This window comes from Lutjanus erythropterus, chromosome 7 (genome assembly GCF_056507025.1).
Source record: "Lutjanus erythropterus isolate fLutEry1 chromosome 7, fLutEry1.hap2, whole genome shotgun sequence".
Classification (NCBI taxonomy): domain Eukaryota; kingdom Metazoa; phylum Chordata; class Actinopteri; order Lutjaniformes; family Lutjanidae; genus Lutjanus; species Lutjanus erythropterus.
In genome coordinates this window covers 29,285,116-29,303,103 of record NC_139323.1, presented here as the reverse complement: position 1 = coordinate 29,303,103, position 17,988 = coordinate 29,285,116, and the positions used below count along the sequence as shown (strand labels likewise).

At 40.0% G+C, this 17,988-nt stretch overlaps 2 protein-coding genes across 3 annotated transcripts in view; one reads left to right on the top strand and one right to left on the bottom strand.

Moving 5' to 3' along the window:
* The window catches only part of agbl4 (AGBL carboxypeptidase 4), a 543,878-nt gene that overhangs the window by 452,335 nt on the left and 73,555 nt on the right, over nucleotides 1-17,988 (bottom strand). The gene's annotated exons all lie outside the window — the stretch shown is intronic.
* Nucleotides 1-17,988, top strand: part of elavl4 (ELAV like neuron-specific RNA binding protein 4) — a 107,881-nt gene that overhangs the window by 73,339 nt on the left and 16,554 nt on the right. For both annotated transcript variants that reach the window (XM_084723491.1, XM_084723490.1), the window contains exons 5-6: nucleotides 1,465-1,618; nucleotides 17,143-17,368. In XM_084723491.1, coding sequence (XP_084579617.1) covers nucleotides 1,465-1,618; nucleotides 17,143-17,368 — 380 coding nt within the window. The remainder of the gene's footprint in view (nucleotides 1-1,464; nucleotides 1,619-17,142; nucleotides 17,369-17,988) is intronic.

Genomic DNA, 17,988 nt, shown 5'->3' with positions numbered 1-17,988 from the left:
TTTTGTTTGATGTCATTTTATTATGTTTTTATTATGTTTTTAATCTTGGTTTATTTGTATTTCTATTTATCAGTCACTGTTTTTTTACCTGCACTTCTGATCTTTGAGTCGCTGTAACAAGTGAAGTTCCCCGGTGTGGGATCAATTAAGTTCATGTTATTTTATCTTAACTTATATTGTGATATGAGCCTAGATACCTAGTTTTGATATTGTGATATGGCATATGTGTTGTCTTTTCCTGTTGGGCAGTTCAATCTACAGCAAAGCATTATGTTTGGTAAAATCATTATATGTTGCACTATTTGAGAATTTGTGATATGTTATTTCAGACAGAATGTGTATATATATGTCGTATTTCGTGGAATAGTCTAAAAATATTGAGACACTTCTGGTAAGCCATATCACCCAGCCCTATCTGAGGAAGAAGAATGTGAATAACTGGAAAATAGGACTGAAAGCTGCGTGTATGCATGTTAATAGATGTGCTTTTGCATAGTTGTTAATGTATGTGTGTGGAGGAGGAGCAGCGTGTGACAAAGAGGAACTGGGTGAAATTGTGTGGGTGAGGAAGTCTTTTTATTCCCTCTGTGAGATTGCTGACCAGGAGAGTGTTGCAAGGGCAAGAATGTAATGGATTTATGTGCATGTGTGTGTTTTTGTGAGTATGTGTGGTTGCATGTGCTTTTACATCAGACTATTTGTAAGAGGAATGAGAAGAGACACCGCAAAAAACAATTTAAGCCTGATGCTAATCTTTAAGAAGTGCAGGACAGATGCAGAAGCTCTGCAGTAGAGAGTTAATGTTAATGGTTTTAAACAGATTGTATACCTGCTTAATAAAACTAAACAGTGAAATCTACTCTTGAGGGTTCACAGGGCTAAATGGCACTTGGTGAAAAGCTTAAAGGCTTTTTACTTACTTGCTCACTGCTAATGTGTTAATTTAAAAGCCGACTGAAAAAAGACATGTGCAAACACAACATATTAACTCTTACCTCTTTCATCCATGCACATTTAACATAGAATAGTGCTTGAATTCAACAGGGCGAGTGAAGAGACTTTTTTTGGGCAAAGTCCTAATACTATTAATCCTGTTCCCGTGGCTACCTGAGCTGTCTTTTCAAAGTAAAACACCTGTGGTTTCTACTCAAGGGAACAAAGTTTCCTCTGCCTCCCCCGGCAAACGACTCAAGTGTTATCTCTCCAGTGTTCTAAGCAGCTAAATCTTTTCCTGACAACGATAATCCCCACGGCAAGGTGTGCTAAGAAAATAAAGTCACATTTTCCTCCCTGAGGATCCAGTGACCCACACCCCTGCCCATCCAAAACACACACACACACACACGCTTAAAATGCTTGTTCCACTCACATTTTAATCGTGCTTAGATTTTAACCCCCCGGGATGTTAATGAGTAATAAAGTAGTTTAAAATTAAACACGCCTTACGACTGTGTGTTCCCACAGGTGTCATATGCACGACCCAGCTCAGCCTCCATCCGTGACGCCAACCTGTATGTGAGCGGCCTGCCCAAGACTATGACCCAGAAGGAGCTGGAGCAGCTCTTCTCCCAGTACGGACGCATCATCACCTCCCGCATCCTCGTCGACCAGGTCACAGGTATCCATGGGGCAGCGCCTCCTCGAACTTTACACTTTAACTCAGACACACACGCTTAGCACACACACACACGTATGTGTACATCAGTACACAGTTTGTCCCTGATTGTTGTGACTGCATGGTTTGTCAGATGTCTGTCTTTTGTGTGTTTTGTGTCATCCAAATATTTGATGCATATACATATCAGTACAATATTAGGCCATTATGTGTGCCTCTTTTGTCATCATTGTTATTAAATTTTAATTTAATAATTCCATTTGATTCATACATCTAAGTAACTGCTTTTCAAAAACAGATAAATAAAAACCAATAACAGCAGATTACAGAAGATTATTTTTTTACCCGTTGCTCAAGTAGCAACACATTTTCTTCAGCCAAACAAACATGGCAGCTGGAAGTGACACATTTCTGTGCGCTCGTCACTGCTGAAACTGTAAAATAGTAAACTCAGTTAAGTAGGTCTCCAGTTTATTTTAGCACCATGTGTCAGTGGTATTCACACTAAATGTGTTTATTTATACAGAGCACTGGACCTTCTTGCACCTTTGCATAAAAGCAGTGTAATGAAGGACCAAATGAGCATGAAATGCCTTCAAACCACTGACAACCTGACATGCTGAAAACATTTGCTGTATATGTGTTAATAGGTAGTGAGGCACTGAAGGAAAGCAGGACGATTTGAACAAAACAGGGCCTCTGCAGGTCCTTAAAAACTCTTAAAAAGTCTTGAATCCAGTAATCTGAATGCTAGGCCTTTGAGTGACTAATGTCTTGAAAGGTCTTACAAATTTAATTATGGAGCAAATGTTACTTTTATAAAGTTGGATTTAACTGCAGTCTTGATTTTAAATGTGTTTTCTGGGGGAAACAAAACAAAATTAACATCTAACCAATAAAGATTAATTCAAACAGTGCTTTCATTGTCCATACTTTTGCCAGTATGGGGTTTTAAAAATAAGTCTGAAATTACATTCACAATGGTCTGAAAATGGTCTTAAAGAAAATCTAAGATCTAACTTGTTGAAAACCGCATAAACCCTGCAAAGAATATCGAATATATGTGAGCAGTGAAAGAATCATGGTAGACCATAGTCAACCAAATTAAAAACGCAATGCAAATAAATGATCTTTTCCTCCCACTACTCTCACACATGCTAATAGCTGAGTGTCAGTGAAACTATATTGTGATAATATGATGATTTTTTCTTTACAACAATTTAAATTACTGAAATTGAAATTAGATAAATTTAGATTAGATCAATTAGACTTTCAGTGCAGTTTTAATAGAGTTTTACCCATTATGTTTTCAAGGTTAGGAATGTGCATGAATGTGAATACTGCTTGCTAAAGGCTTGACATTATCTTGTGTTTCGTGAACACAATCACCATGTAAAGCAAAGACCTTTTTTAATATGTTGAATGAAACAATCCAATCATCATATTTTTCATTCATAGCCAGATAAGTCCTCTGTTGATACAACAAGCATTAAATACTCCTGCGGAAAACATACAAAATGATTATGAACAGCTAGTAAAATAAAGAAAGGGACAATATATTGTACATTCATTGCTTTGGGTATTAAATGAATTTGCACTTGCCAATTTAGATGTGATGATAGAAGCTTTGAGATTGTGGAAATGTTTGGTTAGTTATGAAAGTTATTAAAACTTAGTAAATCAACAAGGTGAAGAGGCGTGTGAGATGCAATACAGTGGTACACTGTTGATGGCACTGAACGTCAGTTAGATACTATATATGATTTTTTATCACAATATCTTGATAAATTCCACTATTGAATTATTCTTTAATTTATTCATTTCATATGAGAGGGATGATGCGATTTAACATAGTTTCAAACAGCATGAAACTGATGTGTTGCACAGAGTTTATAGCTATTGCTAATTTTCAGCTCTTGTCCCTAGTATTTGTATTAATGTCATAATACATTGATTTCAGTCCTATCTGGCAGCCTTATTGTCCACCATGCGTTGCCTACTGAGTGAGTGAGTGACCTCAACAGGCAGTTTTTCTGACCATGGCTCCAGCTGAGGGCGCCGCGGTAAAAACAATGATTACATGCGAGGCACAAGCTGTGTAATATACATGCTCAATTACACATTCCACTACATCCAAAACACAGGAATGAATCACATCAGCCCATTGTGTTGCAGAAGAACCCCTCCAGCGTGTCTCTTAGATCCATTTCAGGGGTTGTGTGTGTGCCTACAGGCTGCAACCTGCTCCAGTGTTATGTGCAATGTGTACTGATGAAGCAGAAAGGGAGCAGCATGCTGTAAGCCACACTCATTTGCCTAAGCAGAATAAATCACTGCTGGCGGTGAAGTGCACGCCTGTCTGTACACACTGAGCAGATGAGGAGAGAGAGGGTGAGAGGAGAGGGAAAGCAGGGGGAAGGAAAACAAAGGAGAAAAGGAGACGGAGGGGAGTGCAGACAAGGAGGGGAGGAGGCAGAGAAAATGGAAAGAAAAGCAAGCAACAGAGAGCGTGGATGAGCAGAGACGTGGGAAGGAGAGGAAATGAGAAGAGGGAGGAAGTGAAGGGAGAGCTAAGGAGGGGGGCAGCAGGAGGGAGAGGTGGGGGGGAAAAAAAAAGATAGGGTCATTTCTGCCCTCATCAACACACATTTAGATGAAGTGGGCACATCTCCTCTCAATCTGTTTTTACTAACAGACCTGTCATACCACCTTACTTCTTAGACGTAGGGGACCTGGGGGACCAGGGGACAGTCATACAACACACAGCAAGGCAGCAGAAAATATATCTGTTCAACCACAGTCGCATGCACATCTGATTTTTTTTTAAGCTTCCCAGCTCATGCCACGATGTAAAACAAATCTCAACACAGGTGGTAACCGATTTTCATGCACTCACTCCTGACAGCCTCAGGTGGAGTGTTCTCACAAGCATGTCCAGAAAAAGTGTTGCCGAAGTTTATTTCCACCACTGGGAATAATACAAAGACCCAGATTAAAAAAAATGCTAAAAAAAAAAAAAAGCCATTAGGGTTGTCACGACGTCAGATTTTCACAGCACAATTATCGTGGCCCAAAGAATTCATGACAGATATTATCGCAATATCTACGTAAAATTTCAGGGAGAGAATGCGATCCGTCAGATTCATCTTCAACTTTATTTATTGTATGTTTTGTTACATCACAGTCGAACTATGAATATAGGGAGGTTGAGAGAGAGTCTGTAACTATAACTACAAAAGAGTATAAAAAGTGCAATGATTATGGATAGTGAAAACACAAGCAGATGAACTGATAAAAGAACATATAGTATGTTTAATAGGCAATATTATTATCTGTCTTATTAACACAATATCAATATTTCATTTTTTAAATATAATGGTTATTCAATACTGGTATATTGCGACGCCCCTATTTAACATAATTGTTCCTTTCACATCCTGTGATTTAAAGCTGACACTCAAATGTTAAATATTCACACATTTCTCTCTTACAGAGTTTTATAGCCACTAAATTTTGATCGCTTTCCAACCAAAACACCATTCACAATATGCAAATACTGCAGTGTATTGTTATGGTAACAGTAGCTGTAGTTTCATTTTCAAGTGGTAATACAGTACATTGGTCGGACTACATGTGTATTTGTTTTCCCCATTTGTGTTTATTTCTTTGCCCATCAACAAATGCGTTAAAATGGGAGAATCATTAAATTTAGTTTGACTAACTAACTCTGAATTACAGATATCATATTTAGACACACATTTTCTTCCATAGCTGGTAGGCACTGGATTATCTTTGGTCAGTACACTCTTTTATACATTGAGCAGGAGGTGTTTAAACACTACACAATTATGTTAGTTGTTGTCCTGACTACCACCCTACCTGCTAACTACCTGCCTGCTTTAATAATGAGACATACAAACATTCGCACATATCTGCACACACACACAAACACGGACACAAATGATAATAATGTGAGAGAGATGTTCTGCAAGGTGTCCCCAGAGGGATAAGGATCAGCAGGAGAAATGTTAATGATCAATTAGATGTTAGAGTTGCTGGTGATTAAAAACATGGAGGACTTTAGAAGGGCCCTGAGAGTAGTATGCTGGCATCATTGACTCATCTTTTTTCTTCCCTCAGTTACTGTACAGGCATACGCACACAAGAGAAACACACACACACACCCACACACTCGCTGCCATTAAGAGAGAAATGGGCTGCAAATTAAAACTCTCCTGTGACTGCCAAAAATGTAAGTACAGAACAAGAAAGGAGCAGCAGAGACGGAGGGAGACAGACAGATTTGTGGTGTTTGTCAGACTGGTTTGTGGTCCAGAAAGTGGTGCACTGCCCAGGTAGTCAACCTCAGGATGTATTAATGGCAGTATTGTCGCGGGGACACCAGTTGAAAAAGTCCCTTGAGAAGTAAGACCTTCTGCAGAAGTCGGTGTTACAGTTACAGTCAGTTGTTTTGTTTTTTTGTTCGTTTTAAGAGAAACAACACACATTTAATTCATTTTCACATATTAGCGCCCACATTCAGCAAATTAAAATACTCTAATTTGTAAAATACTAAGTGCTTATCAAAGCGAAAAGCAAAAGTGCCTATTTGGCAATATTTTGTACTTAAATCCAATGCTAATATGAAGGTGGCAGCATCTGGAGGCAGCACCTCTAATCTAAATGCACAATTTTACGCACAGCACAAGAGTAAGGCTGCCAAAATGAGCGCCCCAACGAAAGCTCAAGTGGAGAGTTGGTTTTGTTCATAATAAAGCCGGGTGTACACTGTGCGATTTTGGGCCGTCCCTGACAAAAAATGACCAACCGGAAAGAAAAAGTCTTCCTACTTCGCACTTTAAGAGAGATTTAAAGATGGCCGTTCTCACAGTCACAGTCTTCAGATAATGTCAGTAATTTAGAATAACCATCAAGCAATATGACTGCTGCTACAACCTACGTTAACCAACCAACCAATAGGAAAGTAGTATGAAATGACACAATTGACGTATGTGTATGCACGCTAAAAAATACTTAACACTACTCAAGCTCTTTTTGCAAAATTGATGTCCCAAGTTGGCTGGGTCCACATTGGATTTTCTTTTCCATACACATAAATACCACTAATGCAAGGGCTCGGCTCCTGCGTAGCTTCATTGTTTACCGCTATAGCAGCACACATGGATGACGCAGGGTTATGATGTCATCTTGTATATTGACTTCATTGTAACCTACCATCAGGTCTATGGTCTACATACATCAAACTTGATGTTGTACCCAGGTTTATTAGATCCATGTCAACAAACTCACAAGACTGCTGAAATCTCACTGTAGGCACCAAAGGAGGAAGATCTAAAGATCAAAGATGAAAGTAAGTGAGTGTCATCAGCAAAAGATTTTTTGTAATGTCTGATGTAATCGGTAACACAAGTTTATTAAGCAGTGGGAAAATTTTCTCACCATGGCATTCCCACTGAGAAGTACTTATTGTCAAAATGCAGACATATTTATGTTTATTTTTTAACTTACATTAAGTCTTACTGTATGCTGTTTATATGGCATCATTATCATGGTGCCTTGAAGTCGTGTCACAGGTCATCAGTGTCACGATTTTTATTGAATTTGGGACCTAATCAGTGCCTAAAATCCAATTCACTCTGTGAGTCACTGTCTCTCTAGTGACACACCCAAACATCTTCCACAGAAATGGAGTAGTCTGCAGGGAGGAGTGATGCACAGACAGAAATACATAGAAACAGCAATGCTACATAAAGTTGCTGAAGTAACGGATGTTCTCCAGTGACCACTGGCAGATGGGCTGATGATCCCCAGCTCCTACTCTGCTAAATTGGGAACATGAAGTCTGTTCTCTAAATGACCTCCTCATCAACAGGATACACCCTGCAGTCACTCTTCTGTTCGTAAGGACTAGAAGGAACTTTAAAAAACATCACTGTTAGCATCATTCACAGTCAGAGGCAGCTGAAACTAAATCCACTAAAACTGCTAAATTGCCCCAAAGACTCAGAGAGTGAACACAACATCAACTTGACAAGGATATCTCTCCATCTCTTCCTCTGTCCCCCCGCCGTCCTCTCTCCCTTCCTCTGCCCATCGATTCCTTCTGAATGGAGGAGCATATTTTGTCTCTTTATCAGTGGAAATAGCACAGGCCAGCTTCCCTCTCCCTCCTTTCTTTCTAACCTTCAGGGAAGGCAGCCAGGCCGTGATCTTGTGCTCTGACAGCTGGTTTGGACTAGCCTCAATTTGACACAGATATAATATCAGAGACAGCTTTGGATCAGTAGTTGGCTATTCCTAGTTCTCCATCCTGGACCTGTGTGCAAGCAGAGGTCAATGCTTACCTGATCAATGACTGCAAATACAATCGATCCACATACTTGGCTTCTACAAACGCTGGCTCTGATGTGAAACTAAATTGCTGCTCAGTGTGTGTGTGTAAGGATTGGCTGTGAAAAGGCTGATGCTGAGTTCCCTTCATGTTGGATGGAAGGTAGCGATGGGAAAGATTCCCATGGTAACAAGTCACAAGCGTTCATGGCATCATACGACTCGTGATTTTGATTGCCAGTATTACTAATAACAAGTTTGCTTTGCACACTGAATGAATAGTTATCTGGCATTGAGCTGCTGTTCTATGATAGGCAGGTTGTTCCTGATCAAAATAGCATTAAATCAAGTTTGAGTTACCTTGAAATTTTGCTGATATGAGGCATCCATGTTTGAAACCTTTTCAGACACTCTGGTATTATTTACTGCCAGGTTTTATTCTGTATATTCGAGCTTTCAGGAAAAAAAAAAAAAATCTGCCTTGCTCCTCCAAGACAGAAAAACACTACATTGTTTGAGAAGTTCAAACATGCAGCATTACAAATATGCTGCCCGAAGCGCATGATGTGCCTTTTAAAGTTGGATTTATGTTTATGGAGGTATTGACAGTCCAGTCATGTCGTGTTTGGTGCACACAACGTTGTACATTTTTATTTGGACTGAGTGATCAACATAGGAACTGATGTGTGCAGAGCTGAGTCTGTTTGGAGGCTGTAAAAATTTGATTATGTTTACATGCAACAATAATGGCACTGCTGCCAAAATTGTCTGAAGATTACTTGCGTCGTGACTCACCCCCATAATATTTAACCGAAGCTATTTTAGTCGTAACTGAAACACCACTTTTTGCCAAATAACTTGGAAAGAAAGCTAGAAAGCATACAGCTGTCGCCTCTTGTAATTTGGTATTTTTAGATGAGGACAGACACAAACAGATTGGAGCAAGTCAGAAGTGTCCCCAGGAAGTTAAAACTGACTGGTTTCATGTGTGTACGGAGCATAGACAGTTGTGACAGTACTCTGCAGGATCCTGCTGTTGGCTGCATATGATTTACTCAAGATACATAGTATTCATTATCATGTTCTCAGTGTGGCTTTTTTAAAGACGATTTAATCCACCGAGGAGAAAGTTTTAATACTGTCTGTGATTGTTGGAACAGTGGAAAGACGAGCTCAGACATTTTTGGTGAATTTTATTTTGTTTCTGTCAAAGTTGAGAGAAGATGAAGACTGCAGCCGGCGAAACGGGCTGCAATGTAACATCAATCCTTATGGGCACCGTCAAAGTACATCCGCGAAAAGTGCCTGTTTTTTGCCACAGACAGGCTCAGATTGTTATTCTAAGCGTCTGACAACACTGTGGAATGGACCCTTTTTGTTTAAACAGAAACAGTAATTTTATCATCATAAAACACACTTCATTGACAGAAACAAAATAAAACTCGCCAAAAACATCTTGGCTCATCTTTCCACTGCTCCAACAATCACGACTCTGTTTTGGTTGGAATAAACATTTGCATTAGATGTCAAAAATATTTTAACTGTCAACACAGTTTCTCCACACTGCTTCTCTGATGTTCAACCTCCCTCTCGCTTCTCTCCCGGTGATTTTTTCACACCTAACTCAATGAATTAAGCGTTTATTTCGACCAAACCAAAGTTGGTGATTGTTGGAGCAGTTTGAATGAAGATGATGATATTAGCTAGCTACCTAGCTAACATTAAAACACTATATACAAAGTGATGCTACTACTACTACTACTACTACTACTACTACTACTACTGCATCAGCAGGAAATAAACAGACATGGAGCTTGTTAAACAGATATACGTCAAATTACTTGTGCAAGTAGAGACTTTGCATTTTAGTTGTTGATTTAAATGTGACTACTGTTCAGAATATGTTTTATCAAAACAATTTTTTTATTCTATTCAGTATTATTCGGTAGCTATGCATTTCAGTCAAGCATTTAGTTTGTTCTTACTGGAGAAATCACTAAAATTAACAACTCATATCATGTGTTTCAAGTGACATTGAAAACAGATCAAGCCCTCTTACCCTCAGTGCACCATCAAAGCCAATTTTCACCAAAACACCAACAGCTCGCTGTGCTGCCTCATCTGCATGAAACTCCCGTCTCTTTTTGCCTCTCCTTCCACCTTTGTGCCATTCCTGCTGTGCAGGGTACAAAAACACCAAAACAACATGCATTTCAAGGTCAGGGAAATGCCAGTACCTAGTGCTGCTCGTCTTTCCAATAGCATGAAAATGGAGCCCTGAAGTTTCCTCCCAAACCTGCATGACTCTACAGTTTAGTTGTTGGTTTCTTCTCGACTTCACACCATTCATGTTTGCACTATTTTTTCTCAAAGGAATTACCCTTCATCTGTACAGTTGGTACGTTCTCTCCTCTCTTGACTTGAATAATGGATGTTCCCCTTCAGACTGACACCACACTGAATCCCTGTTCTCCGCCTGTTCAGTAGCAGAGAACAGAACGGTCAAGGTAATACGAGCGGAGAGGTGCACCCTCTAGGTGGCATGACTGCACCCTTGACTCGTATGTACTATCATCCCCTGTCTCTCTGCCTTTAGTTTCTCTTTCCTCCATAATCTTTAGAGTGCAGTAGCTGACACACATGCACACCCCGCCCCATACAGATATGCACATCGATACATGGGCGCACACACATCAGACAGATGGTTGAAGCGCTGCTCTGACAAAGGCTAAAGCACAGGGCACCTCCACTCTTCAAAGTCTCTTCGTCTCTCCGCTCGCTTGCTTTTTCAAACGCCATCTGTACGCAGGCACACGAATGTTACTTAAAACAAGGACATTGCATTTTTTTCTCCACATAATTAGAAGACAGCAGGAAGAAGGTTTCTTTCTGCCTCTGCCATGTTATAAATCTTTTGGAAAGGCAAGTCGAATCATTTGATACAGTTGGCACAATATTGCTCCTCAAGTAAAAGATAAAAGGATGGGAGATGGAGTGGCGGAGTACCTGAAAACAGTTTCAGATTTTGCTTATGCATGCATGCATCGGTGTCTGTCTCGGTGAGTGTATGGGCCTGCATACAAGGATACAATGCACTAGATGCATGAAACTGAAAAGAAAGTGTGTGTCTTTCATTACGCAGCAGCCAGGTTTCTCAGGTTCGCTCTCTTCAGGTCCCTCAGAGGAGCAGTCATTTCTCTCTGTCAGTCAGTCAGTGTTTGGGGAAATGATAGTGGGTTTTAGAGAAAGAGCGGCTTTGTTTGGGCAGGAGCAAGCAAGAATAGCACTGTTTCCTTTCATCATCATCCTTTTACTGTCACCTCCTAACATTCTCCTCTATCACCTTCTCTCCTTTTGTCCTTTCCTTCCTCTCTTCTTGCTCTCACTCTTTTTCCCTTTTCTCCTTTTCATTCCTGCCTTGCCCCGTCCACACCCCCCAGCACTCGCTCCCCTCGCCCCCCCCCCCCTCCTCCCAACCTTCTCTCCCTCTGTTTCCCCCTCCCCAGATTGAGGTAGCGTGTTATTAGTAAGGCAGCCAATGTGCCTGTCGGTGTGTGTTAGGGAGAGATAAGCACAGGTAGAGAGAGTTACATAAGCCTCTGTTGATTACTGTGGAGGAGAGGGAGAGCAGAAAAGGAGAGTGAGAAGAAGAGAGGGAGAGAGTGAGAAAGACAGATTGCTGTACCTTAGTAAGTACATTGTGCTCTAATGTTGCCTGTATGGCTGGCTGGCCGTTGATAAGTAGCTGAGGCTTCTGGGGCTGGTTGAAAGGACAGTCATTAGGTTGGACTCCCTAGACTGGCAGCTTGCTTCATAGATTGCAAGTTAGTTTTTGTTATAGTGTTTAACAGGAGAAAAATAAACTCTTCTCAAGGTTTAATACATTAATATGGCACAGCAGTAGGAATGAAAAATAGCTGAATACACTTTGAGTGTTGTGTGGATTCGTGGTACAGACTTTTTGTATAAAAGTAGTTCATTAATTTCTTCTGCAATTAGTTTTTCTCAGATAAATACCTGGATGATATTTAAAGGTAGTGATATTCTGTATTTTCAAACTTTTAACAAAACCAACAATTCATTCACTGTAACTGTAACTTGTTTCTCTGTGCTGTAGACCTCTATTATTATCTGACTATAAAAAACATATCAATGAGCCATTTCGGTAACGAACTTCTGTGGCACCAACAGCATTACTTTTATCTTATAGAGTACTGAAAAACGCCTCATCATTTGGTAATAACTTTTGATGCCTATGGAGCAGTTCTCTTCAGCGTCAGTGAGCAAATGAGCACGCAGCATGCTTGTACTGAGATCTAATAATACTGGTGATTCACTGTCTGATGTTACACATCACAGGTGCATGCAGGAGAAACACTATGTTGATGTTACGCACAGAGACGGGGATCATTGTTTGTTTTTTTTAATTGCCAGCTTTTCATCTGCATAGATAGTCAACGTTGTGCTGCCTGTTATCCAGCCAGTACACCTAACCTATTAGCTCATCAGTGAGTCTGTTCACCAAATTGTCCCCTGCACATCCGCTCCTCACCACAGCAGGGGTGGATAACCTAGAGCCCCTAGTTATTTGGTAAAAACTACAGAGCCAAGATGCTTTGGAAGTGACTTAATCTTTCTAAGTATATATTTTTAAAGATATAATACATAGGACAGTTTTATTAGAAGTTACAGTTGCCAGTTAAAAGGAAGCAGGAGGAGATTTTTGTTTAGATCATCTCACTTCATCTCATCTGCCTCCAAAATCAACACAATATGAAGGTTCCTTGTTGTCGCTTTAACAAACTAATGCTGAAAAACTAACAAAGATGAAAGTAAAGACGCTGCACAGTCCTGCTCTGTCTTCCTGTCATTTCAGATTGTATCAATGATTTGATTTGATGTGATGACTTCAGAACACATTAAACATAAACACAGTTATGGAGTCTTTGACACACAAATGTGATGACTGCTGAACCTCATAACATGAAGACACATTCAGCTTTAGCAGCAATGTAAGAAATTATCTTGAAAATCAAAACTCAACTTTATTTCACTGCCATGTATTACCATAAAAAGCTTGTCTCGAGCCTATTTATTTGCATAGCACTTTGAGATGCATACATTTTTGCAGGGTAGTAAAGAACACCAAGGCATGCAAAGCAAAAACAAAAAACAGAAAAAAGGAAAAAGAAAACATACATCTATGTTAGTTCACATTTCACACCACCATAACATATTTTTCCTGCACATTCCTCCATCCATCATCTCCAGCGATACTGAACAGAATACAGTCAACCTTCAACTTCACTCTTCTGCGTCTGAGTAAAAGAACATCTGTTCTGCTTCACTACCTGAACTTGATAGTGGCTTATTCTTATTCCAAACGTGAATTCTTTAAACATGTGAACTGTGTTATACCCTCAGAGTGCTCTAGTCTGCACTGGATACACGTGCACACACACACATATTGTCGGTGGAATAATGGGAGACGAGGTCAACTGCCACCTCACCTCTCTCACCTCCGTACAATGCTATTGTATAGACTCAAGGACAAGAGGAGTTGGTGCACACTTAAACAAACAGAAGTGCACACATAGAAATGTTTAATCTCTCTCTCCCTCTCTCTCTCTCTCTCTCACACATACACACACACACACTAAAAATCGGTCACAGACGATTGGAAATGATCATGGACAAATCAACTCCTCTTTTCACACTTCATACTCAGTAGCATCTCTTCAAGTTATCACTTGAGTGTGTGTGTGTATGTGTGTATGTGTGTGTATATGTTTGTGCTGCCTTCATCAGTATGCCAAGCATTTGTCTAGGGGCCCTCCAGCCAGAACCAGTGTAGGAGCAGCTCAAGGCCAAACAAGTGCGAGGATTAAAGGACAAATACAGTCCTCTCTCTTCTCCGCTCGTCTCAGTGGAGGAAGTGAAAGAGCAATGCTCTCTTCTTCCTTAACTACTGCCAAAGTGCCCTTGAGCAAGGCGCTTGCCTCACCTTACAGCGGTAGATTGTTGTGAAATTGGGCAGATTCCAGGTATCAAGGCGAAGCATGGTGTTTAATGAAAAGCTTAAATTTACTTTGCTTAAATTTTGTAAATTTACAAATTGTAAAAACTACAGTCCCAGTTACTGACTGCAGCTCTCCCCACAGACACAGCAGTGACCCCCATTTTACCTCACACACATCACATGCATGACAACTACAGTAATAAATGAAGAAAACCGCAGGAACAGCAGTGGTTGTTGTTTGCACAGTGTAGATCCCATTAGAATTGTTATTTTTCTGCTTCTGACAAGCTAATTAAAACGTACAGGTACAGAGTTGGCACAAGAGGAAGTAACGAAGGGGAAATTGTGAAAGCCTGTCAGGGGAGAGGGAGCCAGAAACATTAAAAAAATGAGAATAAAACAGAATAATTTACACTGAATAGGAGTTAATGAGATCATCCAACAGGCGGAAGGAAAATGCTGTGTTCAGGAGTGCGTGTGTGTGTGGTCAGTGAAGACTGTTAAGTGAGATTGTTCCTTTGTGTTCGAGTTGCAAAGTCAGAACCATGTTGATATCACACTGGTCATCATTTACAGTTTTTAGAAATTTTCATTGGAAAATATACCACATTTATAAAAAAGAGTAGACTGATTTCAACAATTTCCACATGGGTTTTACATCCCCACTGCACCCAAAAGTTGTTTACTGCTGCAGGAGGACACTGATCACCACAGCTTAGAGTAAATTAGGTCCTTTTGCAATGTTGACAGCTAAGAAAATGCTTCCAGTATTTGAAAGAGGCGAGAAAATTGCTGAGAAAGTGCAAATGAGCTTCTTAGTCCCTCTAAGTAAGTGAAAAAAGGTAAAACTACAGTGTTAGTGCTGTAAATTGTGTTGCTAAAATTTGACTTCCTGACAGATACATGTATTATATCATTTTTAAATCTAGTTTTATTAGGAAAAATGTTTTTGAAGGCATAATATGGCATAATAATAATATTTCAAAAAATAAATAAAATAAATCCATATAAACATAATCATTTTCAATCATCACTTATGATCCACTAGAAGTGTGTGGTGGTGTCTGTATCTGCAGAGACACTGCCCTCTGCCTGCATTTCCTTATTTTCTGCTGTGCTCAGGAAGCTTTACAAACCCAAAACATCTGTATTTGACACCTTAGGAATGAAACTCAACAGTCAGCTATCTTTCTGGTATGTTTACAGACAACTCAGACAATCCCACTAAATCTACTTTTAATTAATACAAATAACATCAGTAAATTCCCAGATTTCATTTCATTTTATTTATTTTTAAAAGGCAAAAAACAAAAAAATAGCTTTTATTACCTAGCTTGACCTAAAATTCCCTTAAATTATGTCCAATATGAGACTTCTAAGGCGACATAAGACATTTTTCATCAATGATTGGCTTTCAAAGACCTTTTTATTCTGTAGCTCGGCTGGAAAGTAAATAACCTTGTGCTGTCTGTGTCCTGGAGAGAAAAAGAGAACAAAAGGGGGAGTGAGATGGTCAAGGTGCTTCTCGGAATAAGAATTCAGGAGAGCGAGCGCCATGAGACGAGCCAACAGGAAGTATAAAAAAGAGATGGGGAGAGGGATGGCATGTACAAAAATGTGGAATAACAATAAGGAAGGTTTTTATGTGTGAGAAAGAGACTGCACACAATGATGCTCAAACACAAAATTCCCCTCTTTCTCACTGCCTCTCTTTTATTCAGTCTCAGTCACAAAGACATGCCTGTGTGCACACACAGTATTATGTAAATAGTCTCTTCGGCAGAGTGCTGCTGTCACTGAGCGAGCATCCTCTGGGCCATCGAGGCAGCCTCATTAAAACAAGGCACAGCATCCATTAATAGATACCAGTGCGTGCGTACACACACACACACACACACACATATATATATATATATACAGTCAGTAACGTACACAGAGCATTCACAGACACCAATAAAGGACCTCCCAGGAAGCACATCTCTAAATGTTCCTCTCAGGTGGCAGTCAAAAAATATCTCCAAGGAAACGGCTCAAATGTCACTGAGAACAATGCATGAAGAGTGTGTGTATGGCTGACTGTGACTGGAGCATAGCATGAAGGAAGAATGGACTGTTAGGCTTTAAACAGACTCGGGGCCAATGTCACAATACACCCCATCTACAGCTGGTGTATGTGTGTGTGTGTGTTACTATTATACTATTCGTCATTGTGTTGTGTCTTCTCCAGGCCTACTGTAAATCCACGTGTTAAATGCAGCACATCAGGTTTAGTTTCAAAAGCAGGGAGGGGTGGATGGACTTGGTGAACTCACGATAATTCTCACAGTTTGAAAGCAGCATTTCTACAGACGTTTTTGAATTAGCTCAGTTTAAGTTATTCAAGAAGTCTCATTGACCTCAGAACCCCTTTTTTTTAATTATATATGTATGTGTTCGGGGTGTCACGATTCTCCAAATCTATGATTCAGTTCAACTCAATTTTTGGACTTGATGGCTCTGCCACTGTTGGACTATAGAATTTTAATTTGTGAAACTGTCATTTACATTTTAAATTTCTTCGTAAAAACTGTGTCTGTCTTTGAAATGGTGTTTTTTCTTCACATCCACCTACTTCTACTTCCACTTCACTTCCAGCAAAGGAAAAAAATATGTTGGTAGAATTGCAGATTCTGGTTTTGATTTCAATTATGGAAATTGACAGCTTACTTCCATCAATTATCCATTAAATATTGAAACTGTGACACTCCTAATGTACATACACATGATGATGATCCTGGTTCTTTAGTGTCCAGTTTGATTCAGAATTGATTCTTAATTGAATGAACAGAGAAGGAGTCAGCTGCTCTCGATCATTACTGCTTGTTGCTGCTCCATTAACGTTAGTCTCTGGGTGATGGCTGTAATATACATATATATCTTTTTTTACTGTCTGTTTTGATACCTTTAATTACTGTGGCTGCATCAAAATAAATTTTCAGTCAAAACAGTGTCTGGTTTCCTGCCATGTTCAAACATATGAAGACTACTTGGGAACGTATTGTTTAACATTGTTGGTGTGGGAAAACATGTGGCACAGATGTATGGATTGCAGCTGTTCTGTCTAAACCCTGTAAAGTAAAAGGGGCCTGTGTTTGTTTGTGATCTGCTGGCCCCGCAGGTGGCTCCCGAGGTGTGGGCTTCATCCGCTTTGATAAGAGGATAGAGGCTGAGGAGGCCATCAAGGGCCTGAATGGACAGAAGCCATCAGGCGCCGCCGAGCCCATCACGGTCAAGTTCGCCAACAACCCCAGTCAGAAGACCAGCCAAGCCCTTCTGTCACAACTCTACCAGTCCCCCAATCGCCGATACCCAGGCCCCCTTCACCACCAGGCTCAGAGGTTCAGGTGAGTGCTGGGGCGGGGCATGGAAATGCTCATGGAGGAGGAAGTGGGGCAGAGAAGAGGCAGGATTGGGTGGGAAATGGTTCAGGTAGTGTTGTCACAGCATGGAGATTTATATTGAATATGTGATTTTAGCAGTGTGTTGTTAATGCAGAGTTTCCCAGCCTTGGGAGCTGACCCCGGTCTAAGGTCTTCTCATGTGACCCCATCAAAATTTTTAAATAACCTGTTCAGTAATTAAAGTTCTGCTTGAAAACCGATATGAGCAGCTTAAAATTCATCATAGAGGTGCAAAGTTGAAGGACTTTATGCAATTATTTATTTTCTCTATAAACAATATTAAGTGACTCACATTTAGCTCTTTTGAAGCTTGGATGAACATGAGACTCACCCGGTTTATTCACTTGTAAACAAAATTAGAAAATATCTTGTTCTTTGATTAAAAAAGTCAAAGGTCCAAAATGTAACGTGAGAAGTTAAATATGACTCCCAAGGAGCACTTTGGTAAGAAACATTCACAGAGCTTAAAATGTTTTTATTTGCATCAATAATTGCGTAAGTGGTAGCATAAGACTGTGCTGTTGTAGACTCACAAATCAGTTCCTGAAAACAGTCTGCACTGC